The sequence below is a fragment of the Lepidochelys kempii genome, chromosome 5, assembly GCF_965140265.1.
Source record: "Lepidochelys kempii isolate rLepKem1 chromosome 5, rLepKem1.hap2, whole genome shotgun sequence".
Taxonomy (NCBI): domain Eukaryota; kingdom Metazoa; phylum Chordata; order Testudines; family Cheloniidae; genus Lepidochelys; species Lepidochelys kempii.
The window spans coordinates 21,504,775-21,520,517 of NC_133260.1; the positions used below are offsets into that span (position 1 = coordinate 21,504,775).

At 40.6% G+C, this 15,743-nt stretch overlaps 1 protein-coding gene across 10 annotated transcripts in view; it reads left to right on the top strand.

Moving 5' to 3' along the window:
- NEDD4L (NEDD4 like E3 ubiquitin protein ligase) overlaps window positions 1-15,743 on the top strand; it is a 371,293-nt gene that overhangs the window by 77,825 nt on the left and 277,725 nt on the right. For 8 of the 10 annotated variants that reach the window (XM_073343622.1, XM_073343624.1, XM_073343625.1 and 5 more), the window contains exon 2: window positions 7,302-7,375. The exons of the other annotated variants lie outside the window; for them this stretch is intronic. In XM_073343622.1, the coding sequence (XP_073199723.1) occupies window positions 7,302-7,375 (74 nt within the window). The remainder of the gene's footprint in view (window positions 1-7,301; window positions 7,376-15,743) is intronic. 10 annotated transcript variants of the gene reach the window in all.

The following is a 15,743-nucleotide window of genomic DNA, read 5'->3' on the forward strand; positions in this document are numbered from 1 at the left end:
TATAGATCAGCCCTAGAAACATGGACATCTACAAGCAGATTGCTTGGCAGTTGCAGGCAAAGGGGTATGACAGTGATTAGCAGCAACGTTGTGTGAAAGTGAAAGAACTGCACCAGGGATACCACAAGGCCAGGGATTGCAACAATAGATCTGGTGCTGCACTGTAGACTACTTCTACAAGGAACTGCATACTGTACTTGGCAGAGACAGTACCACCTCTCCACAGAGCATTGTGGATATGCTGGAGGAATCTGAGCTAGAGATCTCTTCTGTGAACAGTCAGGAGGAGGAGAAGGGGGGAGACATGGCAGGGGACTCCAGCAATGCCCGAAGCCAGGACCTATTTGAGGTGTAGCCAGTCCTGCCAGGCGAGTGCAGATGAACCTGACGAAGGGGAAGGGAACTTGAGTGAGTATGTGTGTGCATGCATTTCTCCTTACAGTGTTTAAAGATGGTGCCGGGCCCATGTCTGTGTGTCTGTCTGTCTGTTTCTCGTGTGTGTGTGTGTGTGTGTAGATATAGTGCCAATATACGTTGACACTTCCCTATACTCATACCCGTGGAATAAGGATTGAAATATTATTATAGCTTCATGCAACTGAAAATCCTCTTCTCTCTTCCCCTACTTCTCCTTTCCCCTGGCAGGGTGTGTGCATCCTGGCTGGGGCTGCAGAGTGCTATTGTGTGGAGGTGCTCCAACACTGAAGCTTTTAAGTATTTCTTATTAGAAGTGTTTATGGGAATAACAGAAGGGAGTTTTTGAAACTTACTTTTCCCTCTCCCTTGCAACTGTCAATCTGATGCTATTTCTGGCACGGTGACCTTGGAGGGTGCCCCCGTCATGCCCCGATGAGGAGGAGAAAGAAGAGGACTAGAGAGGACATGTTCTTTGAGATCCTGCAAGCCAGTGCTGTATTGGATTGCAAATAAAGGGCTTGGAGAGCCAATATGACCAATAGTAGGGAGAGAGGAGGACAGGAAACAGGCCTAGGAGTCCTACCAGGACAAGGAGAGGAAAATGCACTAGGTCATAGTAGGTCTTCTCAGGCAGCAAACCCAAAAGCTGCAGACCCTGGTTGACCTACTGGTCCAAAAATCATAGTCTTCACCGTCTGCAGTTCTTGGAGAACCACATGGTGTTACGCCCCCCACATACACAACCACATACGTTACGCTCCTTGGGACAGCAAGGAGAACCACAGCTTTACATATGCTGACCTCTGAGAACCATATTTGGTGTATATGTAGCCACAACAGACTATGTTTGTGCTACATATACACAAATGGATGTAAATGTTTACTCCTTTTCTTATTTAAAAGTTTCACCCCCATTAATTTGTTAAAAAAAATTGTATAACGTTGGATGTGGGTTTTTGTTTTTTGGGTTTTTTTTGCACATTGATTTTTCTGCACTGTTTTTCCACGCAATAGAAGTCTATTTTTGGAAAATCAAATCTTCTAGTTTTACAGCAAATATTGCAGAATGCAAACTGTACTTGTAAATGTACACCGAGTGCCACATAATTGATAGCTTCAGGAAAATACCCAGTCATAGCCATAAATATAAAGTAATCACTACACTGTTAGAAGCATCCAAAACTCCAGCACAGAACACGACTGTGGCTGACTGGTAAAGTGCCTTATAGTGATACTGAGCTCCCTGAGGCTAACAAAGAGAAGGTGTTAGAGTGGAATCAAATCATGCCTTAAGTAGCTACATGGGGAACAAATGTTTAACAATCATAGAACTGAAAGGAACCTTGAGAGGTCATCTAGTCCAGACCCTTGCGCTCCTGGCAGCACTAATTATATAGACCATTCCTGACATGTGTTTGGAGATTTTTAAGAGCAGGTTAGACATTGGAGATTCCACAACCTCCCTAGGCAATTTATTCCGGTGCTTAACCACCCTGACACTTAGGAAATTTTTCCTAATGTCCAACCTAAACTTCCCTTGCTGCAGTTTAAGCCCATTGCTTTTTGTCCTATCCTCTGAGGTTAAGAAAAACAATTTTTCTTCCTCCTCCTTTGTAACAACCTTTTACATACTTGAAAACTGTTATCATGTTCCCTCTCTCTTCTCTTTTCCACACTAAACAAACCCAATTTTTTCAATCTTTCCTCATAGGTCATGTTTTCTAGACCTTTAATCATTTTTGTTGCTCTTCTCTGGACTCTCTCCAATTTGTCCAACTCCTTCCTAAAATGTGGTGCCCAGAACTGGACACAATACTCCAGTTTAGGCCTAATCAGAGCGTAATAGAGCGGAAGAATTACTTCTCGTGTCTTACTTACAACACTCCTGCTAATACATCCCAGAATGATGTTCGCTTTTTTTTTTTGCAACAGCATTACAATGTTGATTCATATTTAGCTTGTGGTCCACTGTGACCCCCAGATCCTTTCCTCAGTGCTCCTTCCTAGGCAGTCATTTCCCATTTTGTATGTGTGCAACTGATTGTTCATTCCTAAGTGGAGTACTTTGCATTTTTCCTTATTGAATTTCATCCTATTTTCTTCAGACCATTTCTCCATTTTGTCCAGATCATTTTGAGTTTTAATCCTATCCTCTAAAGCACTTGCAACCCCTCCCAGCTTGGTATCGTCCGCAAACTTTATAAATGTACTCTCTATGGCATTATCTAAATCATTGACGAAGATATTGAACAGAACCAGACCCAGAACTGATCCCTGCGAGACCCCACTCGTTATGCCCTTCCAGCATGACTGTAAACCATTGATAAGTACTCTCTGGGCTCTTCAGACTAGCAAAGAACAGTATAACAATACCATTGCTGGAAGCTGAAGCTAGACAAATTCAGACTGGAAATAGGGTGTAAATTTTTAACAGCGAGGGTAATTAACTTATCTATTTGAACATCTTACTAAAGGTTGTGGTGAATCACTGAGAACTTTTAAATCCAAGATTGGCTGTTTCTCTAAAAGATATGCTCTAGGAATTATTTTGGGGAAGTTCTATGGCCTGTGTTATATAGGAGGTCAGATCAGATGATCACAATGGTCCTTTCTGGCCTTGAAATCTAAGAATTAACCCATTGTTGTATGGGTCATAAGTGATGATCTCTTTAGCACTCTTTACTGACTCATGATGCTATTTAATGGTAGTTTTGGTAGAGCCAGGAAATGGAAACTTGTGTGTTATGTTGGGAAAAGCAGACTATTAATTTATCACTTTTGAGGGTCTCAAAGCTCTATATTTAACTGCCAAAAAAACATACTCCACTTGATTTTTGTATATCAATAATGACAGTTACAAATGTCTTTCCTATAGTTTATCCTTGTCATGCATTACCTAAAACTCCTTATTGCGAAAAGTGCATTGCTTTATGGAGTGGTGCCTTTATTGGAACATCTGTTTTTAAAGACATGCACCTGGAAGCAGTATAGTGAAGAAAGAGTGTACTTTTTGAGGTCCAATCAGGAAGAATGGTGGGACAAGTCTTTGTCTTTGAGGATTTACTCTCATTCAGTTTTTCCATCCAGTGTGAGGGAAGCAGAAGGATAAGATTTCAGTGAACACTGCTGATCTAGAATGTCATGTGGCACATACTATCAAATATCATATTAGTATATTTCCTCTGTTGAGGAGACTCCGGCAGAGGCAGTGAATCAGGTTAATAAACTTTTAGCCATGAAAATCAAATCTCCCCCTCCCCCAAATCTTCCATTTCAAATTAGCACAAGATGTACACCCTTTGAAGCCAATGAAGAGACTCCAGCTGACTTCAAAGGAAGTTTTATCAGGCCTTTAATTTGTGACAATCTCATAAGAACAACACGTCCTTGTAAGATTGGTTATTGCAATTCCTTCCTAGGAGGATAATAGTACTTCAGATGGTAGCAGACTGTTTAGCTCACTAATTTGAATGACCACTATTGTATTATTTCTGCTTTTCTGTTTGGTACATAGAACTTAAACTTCATGTTCATTTGGAGAGGGGAAAAAAAAAAAGCAAATAAACTACAATGTAATACAAAGTTCACCTTGCCCCTTGCAAACAATGGGCGTATCAAAAGTATCTTACTGGCTGATCAATTAAACAGAGTTGTGATTTGTTTGAGAATTCAGTTTAATTGCATAAGCTGGACCTTAATAAACTTTTTTTTTTAAATTGTTTCATGTTTCTATGAAAACTATAACCAACTTCGAGCACAGCTATGTGCGATACCTGTGCTTCTGGGGGGACAAAGACTGGCAGGTCTGAGACAGTTTCTCTCTCTTAGCACACTGTGGGTCAGTCTTTAGCGCTATGCATTGTCTTGTGTGTGCTTTCTTTTAAAGATGTCAAGAGAGGCTGTGAGTGCAGCACAAAACCTCTAAACCGTGCATTTAAAGCTTCCATTTAGCACAGCTCTTGAACTGGTGTGCTTTGGGAGTTGCTGAGTCCCATCCATTACTTTAACTTTCTTCACTTGGGAGAATTTCAAAATTCCTTTGAGTGGAATGATACTTTGTAGCGTGTATTTAAGTGTAAGTAGGGGCAAAATACCACCACAGGATAAAGCCCAGTCACCTGCTGACTTTAGACATAATGGTGGAAACCTTAAATAACAGTCGTGAGTTCAGGTAGCTGTCTCACTATAAAGTCCTGTGTGACTGTCTCTCACTACTTATCAACCTTTATCATGTCTTTAACAATGATGCCAACCGTAAGCCCTCTTGTACAGTTTATCCCACGATTATTCCCTGTCATTCTTCCGTGCCTGCTCCCTTTGCATGAAAGAACCTTGTGCTTATCTGCACGGGCTCCATCCATTCTAAACTGAAGTCACCCTTGAAGACCGTCTCTGTTGTAATGCCTATAAGAAAACTACGGACACCTCCATCCTTGTAAACAAATTAGGATATGTAAAATACATCCAGTTCAATATCTGGTAATGTAACTGTCTAGAAGCTACTTGCCCACCCACTGTTTTAGTCATGTTCCCTGTTTAGATTGTAAATTCTCTGGGTCAGGGATCATACTTCCTCAGTTTGGAAAGTACATAGCATGCTGTGAGTGCTGTTGGAAATCAGTAATAATAAAATGAAAAGTCAAAACTCTGTAAGCTTCGGAAAGGGGTATATAAATCCTCAGGCTTTTGGTTGTGAGGCATCCTAACTATGGAGGGGGAGGGAGGGGATTACAAGGAAGCTTTCCCTGCGGGCAGGTTATACAATCACAGCCTCTGCTGGGTTTCTTCCTTTTGAAGCATGTGGCTCTGTCTGCTGTCCGAGGCAAGATACTGGTCTGCTTTTAGAATGGACCTCTGGCCTTCCTAATCACATGGAAGTCTTAAATACAGGTTTAATGGATGGATTCACTTTGTCAGCTTTCTAAAACAAATTGAGTAGGCATAATATGATCACGATAGTACAAACCTGTGAGAAATTCACTGGTTTCTGAACAAGCTACAAGCAGCGGGCGTCTCAGTTACAATAATTGAACCTTAGGGTCATCCACTATTATAAGGTGGTTGCATGTAAAAAAAGTGAAATTGTACATATGATGGCAAAACCAGTTTCAATGGAATCTTTCCCCAAACTGTTTGTTTGTATTACTGTAGCACCTAGAAGCCAGGCCCCAAGCAACATTTAGCTGGGCACAGGGCAAACACATAACAATGGGCTGCCATTCCATCCCACACATATACAGAAGCACAAACATATTCCCTGAGATTATATACATAACACTAAGTCAAACTTAAATGTCCATAATTTAGCCTGTCTCTTTTTTCTTCATGGTGAAGGGCTTGTGGCCCTCTTGCCGGGCCCCTCCCTTGGACCGGGCCCTGGTAAAGTATATCCATTTCCCCTCCCCCACCACACGTTACTTGGGGCCTGTCTAGGAGCCTTAGTCATGCACCGGGATGGTGTACAAACACAGAAAGACACCCTCCCCCCGCCCCAAAAGTGTCTGCCCCAGGGAGCTTGCAACCTAAGACGAGACAATAGGTGGACACAGGCAGATGGGGAGTACAATGAAACAGTGAGATAATATTGCTCAGTATGACAGACTGGTCTTAGCACACGAACTGTCTAACTGTTACCAAGGGTTTTGTAGGCATCGCTGCAAATGAGAGTATTTTTAAGGAGGGGTTTGAAAGAGGATTCTTTTCACGTTGCTGACAACCTTTTTATTTTAAAAAGGCTGGCCAAAGCACAGCGCACAAAAAAAGCAGTGTCAATATTGATGTTTAAAGACAGTAGAATGTGTCCGCATGATCAACTGCTGTGCAAGGTGATGAGCTGGTAATCTGCGTTTTCTGAAACTGCCACACCCGTCTCTGAAAAGTTATTTTTAAGCTTTGTATCGGCCAGAACACAGAATGTCCTTTATTTCAGTGGTTTTCAACCTTTCCAGACTACTGTACCCCTTTTAGGAGTTGGATTTGTCTTGCATACACCCAAGTTTCACCTCACTTAAAAACTACCTGCTTACAAAATCAGACATAAAAATACAAAAAAAATACAAGTGTCCCAGCACACTATTAGTAAAAAATTGCTTACTTTCTCTGTATGAAATTTTAGTTTGTACTGACTTTGTTAGTGCTTTTTATGTAGCCTGCTGTAAAACTAGGCAAATATCTAGATGAGTTGATGTACTCACTCGAAGACCTCTGTGTACCCCCAGGGGAACACATACCCTTGGTTGAGAATCACTGCTTTATTCCTTTGCTTTTGGGAAATCTGGGGGTGGGTGGGTTGGAAATCAAGATAATAAATACTTGAAATTTTGTACCATATCTAGATCTCACTTGCTGTTTCTGTGTGTTGTTTTTCTTTCCTCATGCACTGGTACTATTAAATACACATTATTTGATTAAAAAATGATAAAATATCACTATTGGCAATTAATACCAAAATAAATGTCCTTTTCAAAATCATATGACCTTATATTGAAGAGATGAACTTGAAATCTGAGAAGCAGGAATTCCTGTGGAAATTCTCTGGATCATTTGAGATTTCAAATGGCCCTCTTATGCAAATAATCCTTCCCACCCCTTCTCCCCCTTTCAATAATCTGGCAGTTATATTCTTGCCAGCTTTTACTATGGCTGGACTAAGAGCCCTTCATGTCTCTGTTTGGCACTGTTCTCTGGGAGCTGAACTGTAGAGCTCCCTCCATAAGGCTTTCAGAATTTAACTCAGGATTGAAAAATAGACCAGACTCCTTCTATTCAGGAGACTCTCAATTCTTCCATGTTTGGGAAGTAGTGATCTCAAATACCTTCAAAGATCACTTGTATTTGCATGAGTAAAACACCTTTCTTTTTCTCTTTCTTTCCTATTTTATTAGGACGAGTCTCGACTCCTCAGAGTTAAGGTTGTTTCTGGCATTGATCTAGCAAAAAAAGACATCTTCGGAGCCAGGTATGTGTGTTGCATAAAAATTTGTAGTACGGGCACCAGAGCAATTTTATAGCTGTTTATAAACACAGTGAAAGATTCTGTCATGTGATTGCAACCGATGTAGATCATGGGATGTCTGTTAGGAGGCTAGCAAGCAATTTAGTCTCACACCCTCTGGGATAGGCCTTCCCACACCACAGAGTAGTGTTCTCCAAGTTTGTTTTCTGCCTCTGCGATAAGCACTACGCAAGGAGGTAGCTCAAGTTTTGGTAGTGGTTTTAGATACTGTATTTAAGATGCCTTTTTTTTTTTTCTTCCCCTCTGATTTTAAGAGGGGCAGAAGGCATGAAGGATGCAGTAACTCACTTTAGTTTCTGATAAAGCACCATTCCTACAATTGGTTTCAGCAGCAGTTGTGCTGGTAGGATTGTTGCACTGTGATTTATTGTTTTTGTTTGTTTGTTTTTGTTTTTTGGGTGTGTGGGGGCACTGTGGTTAGGGCAGTCAATCTTATCTAGATGTCACTGGTACAGTTCCTGTGTACTCTGCCTTTTAAAAAGAAGGTGGTTTGAAGGGTTTCCCCACCCCAGTCCATGTGGGGGAAGACTAGGAAGTGTTAACATGAAAAGAACAAGGAAGAGATCATGCTGATGATTTTGCCAAATAGGAAGCCTTCGCACTCCACAGGAAGGGCCTGTTTAATAAAATGCAGATTTAGTGAAGTGAAAGATTTATCAGGCTGAGGAGTCAGCACTTATGCAGCCATTTCACAGATTTTTTTTGGTTTCTTTTTCCCCACCTGCTAAGTGTTTCAGGAATCACTGGAATATGCAGGCTCACAGTTCAGTTAGGGTGAGAATTACAGAAGTTTTTCAACTGAAGACGGTGTCTGGATGAAGAGAGAGAGCCTGCCAGAGGGCATAAGCCAATTTTCACACAAGTGGCTGCTACCTGTCAATCAACAGAATGTGACCAGACCATGGTCTGCACTGATGTAACCCCAAACAGGGTGACAACTGGCAGAAATGAAAGCTGTGGTTAAGTGTTTCTGATGAAAAAGTATGGAAAGGCTGCTTTGCTTACTTCCAAGTCCTTTCCTTTTAACAATTTATATATTCATATACACTTTTTTGCTCCCAGCCTAGTCTTATGTTGCATGCACTAAACCAGTGGTTCTCAACTTTTTTTCAATTTGCAGACCCCTAAAAAATTTCAAATTAAGGTGTGGTTCCTTTGGAAATCTTAGATGTAGTCCACGGACCCCCAGGGGTCTACAAACCACAGGTTGAAAATTACTGTTCTATGGTAACTGACAACCTTTTACGGATCTCCTAGATGCAGATTGCAGACTTCCAGGGGTCCGCAGACTATAGGTTAATAATCACTGCACTAGACAGCCTGAGCCAAAACTTGCAGTCCTGAAGGAGTGTCCACTTAAACGTAAAAACTCTCTCTCTCTCTCTCTCTCTCTCTCTCTCTGAGAAGTGATATTTCATGAACGACCATGCGAATTAATAGGATGGGCATATTTGAGAATTTTTGGAGTGTGCCTAGAAGGTAAACAAATCCAAACCTCTGGAGACCACTGATAGTGAGGGAGTGAATTGTAAAGTTAAGGACCCTTCACAGAAATCATTCAGCCAGCAACCCCCTTTTCAAGTCCCCTTTAAACTGAGTAGGTTCTAGCTCGAGTATCCCTGCAGACTTCAACCATGTTGCATGAGGAGAGAGGTAGTTTCCAAACCATTTAGAGCTTTTCAGGTTAAGACCCACAGCTTGAATTCCATCAGAAAAGTTACTGGCAGCCAGTTTAGCGCTGATGGTAAAGAAGTGGACTCCATTACTCAACTAACTCTAGCTTCTTAATGTATTAATGAGCCTCCCTATGGATTATTTTGTGTTTCTTTAATTATGCAAAACTGTACTCCATAAGCTTGATTATCTAGTTTGAAACTACTTAAAAGCAGTAATTGAAGGTTTAATTACCTTTTGATTTTTGTGCGTGTGAATCTTGCAACAAACATTCCTTTGGTAGATGTGTGCAGAATGTGGTAAGACAAAGCCCTTTCTTTCTCCCCTAAAATTGCTATTTGAAATAGCTTTTGACTGCTGACCATAAGCAACAATAAAGTGGCTCATATTTAGAAGTGATCAGATACATAATGCTTGCTGAGTAGATTAGTAGCACTACTGTTAGTAGTGTTGGCTAACTTGCACTACCGGAGTACAATTGCTTGCATATCCATTAGCCTTTATCTCATGGGAGGCCTTTCACCTACTCTTGCAGCTGAGGGTGAGATGCTGCAGTAGCAAAGGGAAAAGGGGAACACATTCTGGAGGAGGGTGTTCTGGAGAATGGAGAAAACAATTTCCATTAAAAAAAAATTGAGAGTAGAACTATATTTTGTTAACTTTGCGTTTTCATCTCTTTAATTTGGCCTCCAACATTTTTGTACTGGTATAGACAATGATTGGCTTCATGTATTTAATTGTCACAAATGAAGAAACTAAATCTGGCCAAGTTTTAACTAAATTTGACCATTCATGTAGTTTATTTAAAAAACAAAACAAACTAGTGTTTGGGTAGGCCAAATTCTCTTATCATAGAGAATGTTAGTGTTGGGGTGTAGTGGCAAATTTAAAAAAATCTGAGGAAAATGAAAAATTCCTTAGCATACATGTAATTCTTTACAGGATACATGGGAAGTTGATAATTGAATCCCTGGAACTGTAGTATTTCATCAGCCAAACCTCTCATATTTAAGATGCCTTAATCAAAAGAAAATCTGCAGTTTGCTGAAGAATGGATAAAACTCAAAAATCAGTGTTCTATCTGTGAGTTCAAATGCTTAAACTGTGTGAATTGGCAAAGCGTTCTATTGGTATGGCCCTTAAATATTTAAAGTAACTTTAGCTTACTGAAAACCCTACTGGACTTGAGACAAAACAGTTGAAAACATAAGTTGGAGTATGTTTTTAACTTTGTTTGAAATAGATATTTGCTAAAAATGATATGTGGCAACATACATTATCAATTTTACCGAAATGCTTGCACTGCTGAGCTGACAAGCTTTTCAGAAAGCTTTTTGTGGGAAAAATTTTTTTTAAATGGACTTGCACTTTCTGCTGATAGTTTTATAGTCATGGTGCTTGCCACAAATATTCGTATAATTCCAATGTAATTGTTAGGCATACCTCCCCTAAAAATGATCATGCTGATAAATTTGTGTTGAGTTAATCAATAATCAATGAGGAATGGAACTCTACATTACTTACGCTGTAGAACCTAATTTCAAATAAAAGTGGCTGGAGGAAAAGTGTGAAATTCTAAAGCTTGTTAAATTTTCTGAAGCATGGCATATGTGTCAGATCTCCTAAAATAGCACTCAAATAGTCATATCAAAGAGGATGGTGTTCTGTTGGTAGTGGGCGGGAGGGGAACACGCACACAGCATAACTCTGTCGCCTGTTAAAAAAAATATTTTTTTTTTTTGGGAGGGGAATCATGATGGGATAATCTTTCAGCACTCTGTCACTGGTTCAAATCTTGTCAAACTCGGTCGGCAGCAGCTGAAAGCCATTGTGACATATTTAGTTTTGTGAAGTCTGTGGATATAGCAGTCTAGCTGCTGGGTAGTAAGTGTCCATGTCATGGAAAAGCCCATCATGCTTGCGACCCTTTTCAGCAGACTCAGAGAACTGAACTGAGTGGGCCACGTAGCCTGAACCATCCTCTTGTTCATAGGTGGGAGAAAGCACAGAGGTGGAGAGCAATGAATCAACAGGGTGGAGGTAGGAACAAAGAGGGAGTTCCGCAAATTAGTTCAGTGCCTTTCTCCAGAAAGATCTCTGATAGTGCCAGGTTCTAGTTTGCAGACTTCTGGTGTAAATGCGTGTGTCGATGTCTATTTTGTATAGCGTGCTGAACCCACACTCCTCGTGTGGCCCAGTCTCTGCAGTGCAGGAGTGGGGGTGCTCGTCCTCTCTCCCCCATTAAGAGGTGGACTGGTGGATGTCCTCTTTACCTCCTCATGTGTTCCAAGCCTGCGGAGCCTCTACCTCCCCTTCTCCTGAGTGCAGGCACCTGGTGGGTGGACTCTTTCCTCTGGCTCCCCCATTGGCTAAGTCTGTCTCTCTCTGCCTTTCGGCTGGTGAGTGGAGCTCTTATCTGGGCAGCCCCATATGGGAATGAAAGGTGGGGTGGGTGAAAGCAGGGGCTGTGGAAAGCCATTTAAAGTGGGAGGCATAGATTCTTTTCCTCCCACCCCTGTCTGATGCTCCTTGTCCCCTCTCAGGTGCCCTTTCCCATCAGCAGCTTGACACCTCTGGCCCATGAGCCCCTACAACTCCCCCCCCCGCTTTGTAAAGGGAAATTATGCCTTGTCAATCTACTAGAATTCTTTGAGGAGGTCAACAAGCACATGGACAGGGGAATCCAGTGGATATAGTGTAGTTAGATTTTCAGAAAGCCTTTGACAAGGTCCCTCACCAAAGGCTCTTAAGCAAAATATGCTATCATGGGATAAGAGGGAAGGTCCTCTCCTGGATCATTAACTGGTTAAACATAGGAAACAAAGGGTAGGAATAAATGGTCAGTTTTCAGAATGGAGAGAGGTAAATAGTGGTATCCCCCAGAGGTCTGTACTGGGACCAGTACTGTTCAACATATTCGTAAATGATCTGGAAAAAGGGGTAAACAGTGTGGTGGCAAAATTTGCAGACGATACAAAACTACTCAAGATAGTTAAGTCCAAAGCAGACTGTGAAGAGTTACAAAGGTATCTAACAAAACTGGGTGACTGGGCAACAAAATGGCAGATGAAATTCAATGTTGATAAATGCAAAGTAATGCGCATTGGAAAACATAATCCAAACTATACATATAAAATGATGAGGTCTAAATTAGCTGTTACTACTCAAGAAAGAGATCTTGGAGTCATTGTGGATAGTTCTCTGAAAAAAATCCACTCAATGTCAAAAAAGCTAACAGTGTTAGGAAACCATTCGGAAAGGAATAGGTAATAAGATAGATAAATATCATATTGCGTCTATATAAATCCATGGTACGCCCACATCTTGAATACTGCGTGCAGATGTGGTCACCCTATCTCAAAAAAGAAATACTGGAATTGGAAAAGGTACAGAAAAGGGTAACAAATATGATTTGGGGTGTGGAATTAAGGGGGGATATGGTTGAGGTCTATAAAATCATGACTGGTGTGGAGAAAGTAAATAAGGAAGTGTTATTTACACCTTCTCATAACACAAGAACTAGGGGTCACCCAATGAAATTAATAGGCAGCAGGTTTAAACCAAACAAAAGGAAGTGTTTCTTCACACAACGCATAGTCAACCTGTGGAACTCTTTGCCAGAGGATGTTGTGAAGGCCAAGAACAGGGTTCAAAAAGGAACAAGATAAGTCCATAGACGATAGGTCCATCAATGGTGACCCTATCCTCTGCTTACCAGAAACTGTGAATTGGCGACGGGGTGGATCACTTGATGGTTACCTGTTCTGTTCATTCCCTCTGAAGCACCTGACACTGGCCATTGCCAGAAGACAGGATACTGAACTAGATGAACCTTTGGTCTGACCCAGTATGGCTGTTCTTATGGCGGGAGGATCTGCTGCTGTTGTACACATGAGCACTTTTGGGTGAACTGACACCCCCCACCCCCCTCCAAAGGCTCAGTTTAGAAGATACAGGGAAAACGTCATTCCATTATGATACACCCATCCCATACCCTTGCCACTACAGGATATCACTCCCAGTGTTGGTGGGGCATCATTGCTCACAGATACTGGCTGTATATATCATGTGCTCTCTGGATGACTGAAGGCTGTCAATTTCCCAGAGCTTTCTTTCTGTCTCCTTTCAAAAGCAAAAAATATTGTGTGAGGAGGGCAGTCAGGTGACCTACACTAAATATTGATACACATTATCTCTGGAATGAGTGACTCATAAAGTGTTTAATGAAATGGTATTTTGAAAACCAGCATTAGAACTGCATAATTACAGTCAGAGTAGCTGATAAGCTACTTCAGGGTTGTCACAGCAGTATTTAATACTGGGGCACAATAATGTGAACACTACTGTGTGCCTATGAAAGGTGCCTTACAAAACATGTTACATCTTATATATACAACCATCTCAATGGGCTTTCTTTTAAGTATTTAATATCAGGAATTACTGCTATGGGTCATCTTAATTTTAGACATTAAAAATGATCACTTGCAAATTGTTGGAGTTTGAAAGTCCTCTTTTTCCACTGATTACTTCTGAAGAAAATCACTATCATTTGGAGTACTTGAGAAAGTATTTTAAAACAAAAGTTGGACTCCACAGTTTTTTTTTTCTTTTCCTTAAATGAAAAGCTGTAACTGCTTTTGGTCTGTGGTATTGCAGTTAGGCTGTAATTCAGGATATTGGAGAGCTGTTCAGTTAAGGTGACCCATTGTACAAAAAAAAAAAATACAGATTGGCAGTTAGAATAGCCCTCATCATTGACATAAGAATACACTCCACTGGAATGTAAAGTTCCATTTCATAGAGGTAGCTAAATTGGAGTGATTTCTAGGTGTGCCAGATTTCTTCCTAAGCAATTTTGTTAACATTGAAATAACTGTCTCATCTTTTCTGGTCTAATCAGTATGGCACAGTTTAAAAAAAAGCTCACAAGGGATCTTAGCTATATAACAACTTTTAAGTATTGTAAATCGATGTCTCATGAAGCTCCATCCTTTTGGATGGAACATTGCTAGCTATGCACTGGGCAATAAGAGAATGTTAATTTCCACGAGCAGCTTTGTTTTTGTGTAACCATCATTGCATGAGCAACTTGAGGTTGCTATTGAAATTAAAGCATTATGATTTGAATAACTTTTTAATTCCGTCTCTGAAAATGATTACCTTAAATCTTTGAGTTAAATTATTGAAGGAATTCATACTCTTGTTTATCATCCAGTGCAAATTATAAAGCCATGAGTCATAAGCGTGGTACACACTGAAAACAGTGCTGTATTTATTTTTTTATGTATGTATTTGTATAGTGATAGTGCCCAAGACTTCAGTCAGGATTGAAGTCCTAGTGGGTTAGTCACTGTACAAACACATGGTTCCTGCCTCAGAGAGTTTGCAATGTTAAAATATAGTCTCATGTCCTGACAGTGTTGTTTACTAACATTTCAGTGATGTGTACATGATCTTCTCATCCTTTTCTCCCTTGTCACGCCCCCTTCAACCCCCCCGTGATTAATTCCCTCATTCACTGCTTAAGTGAGGCTGCTATGGTGGTTCTGATGACTCTCCCAGTAATAAGTATTTACGGGATCATGCTGTAAATCTGTTTTCTAAGTATATGAATAAAATAGATTTGATCTATTTTTGGAAGTGTGGAACGTAACTCTATTAATCTAGGTGTTGTCTATGTGGGGAAATGGATTCATAACTATAGTGGAATAATTATTATACTGTAGTTTTGCCAGTGAAATTATTCTGCTATGGCTAGGCCAATCCATTTCCCCATGTAGACAAGCCTTTAAGGTAGAGGTATGAGTGCTTAGCAGCCCCTGAAAGTTAGGGCCCCTGTTGCTAGTCCAGTGCAATACTTTAACTAGCTCATAAAATGAGATCATCATAAATCACATATTGCAATTCTGAGTGATTTACTTTATGTAGTTCCTCTCCCCTGCTGTCTTGTTTTTACGTCATGTAAAATTTTATAACTATTTTTAAAAATTGTTTATTACAAAAAACCATATTTTAGGGATTTAACGTTTAGTCATCTTAATTCAGAATTAAAAAGTTGTTGGGTATCTACGACATCTCTGAGGATGGAATTTGGTTGGATGTATTGCTGGGTTATTTGGCATAATTTTGTCCACTTTTCAATTTCTTTTCAATGTCTTTCTTTTCCAATTTCTCTCATTTACATAGGAACAAACCAGAAATAACCCAGCTGAAGTCAGGGTAAAGTGAGTGTAGGAGAAGAGAATCAGGTCCTTGGTTTTTATCTGCCAGCACAAGATCCTCTCTCCTCTGTGTTTGTAGAGCTCATTGCTAGTCTGTGCTACAGGACCTCGTTCATTTCACAAATGCATTCTCCCTCCTTTCACAAGCCCCTTCTGATATCTTGGCTCCATCTGGAGTTTGCTGCTGTTGACCACAGCATCACCGCAGCGCACTAAGAGTAGAGATGTTTTCCTTCCTCAACAGCATTCAACACAAGCAGAGAGGAAGTAGCCAATGGTATTTTTGTTGTTATAGAATATCAGGGTTGGAAGGGATCTCAGGAGTCATCTAGTCCAACCCCCTGCTCAAAGCAGGACCAATCCCCAACTAAATCATCCCAGCCAGGGCTTTGTTCTGTCATCTGCCACCACTGAGA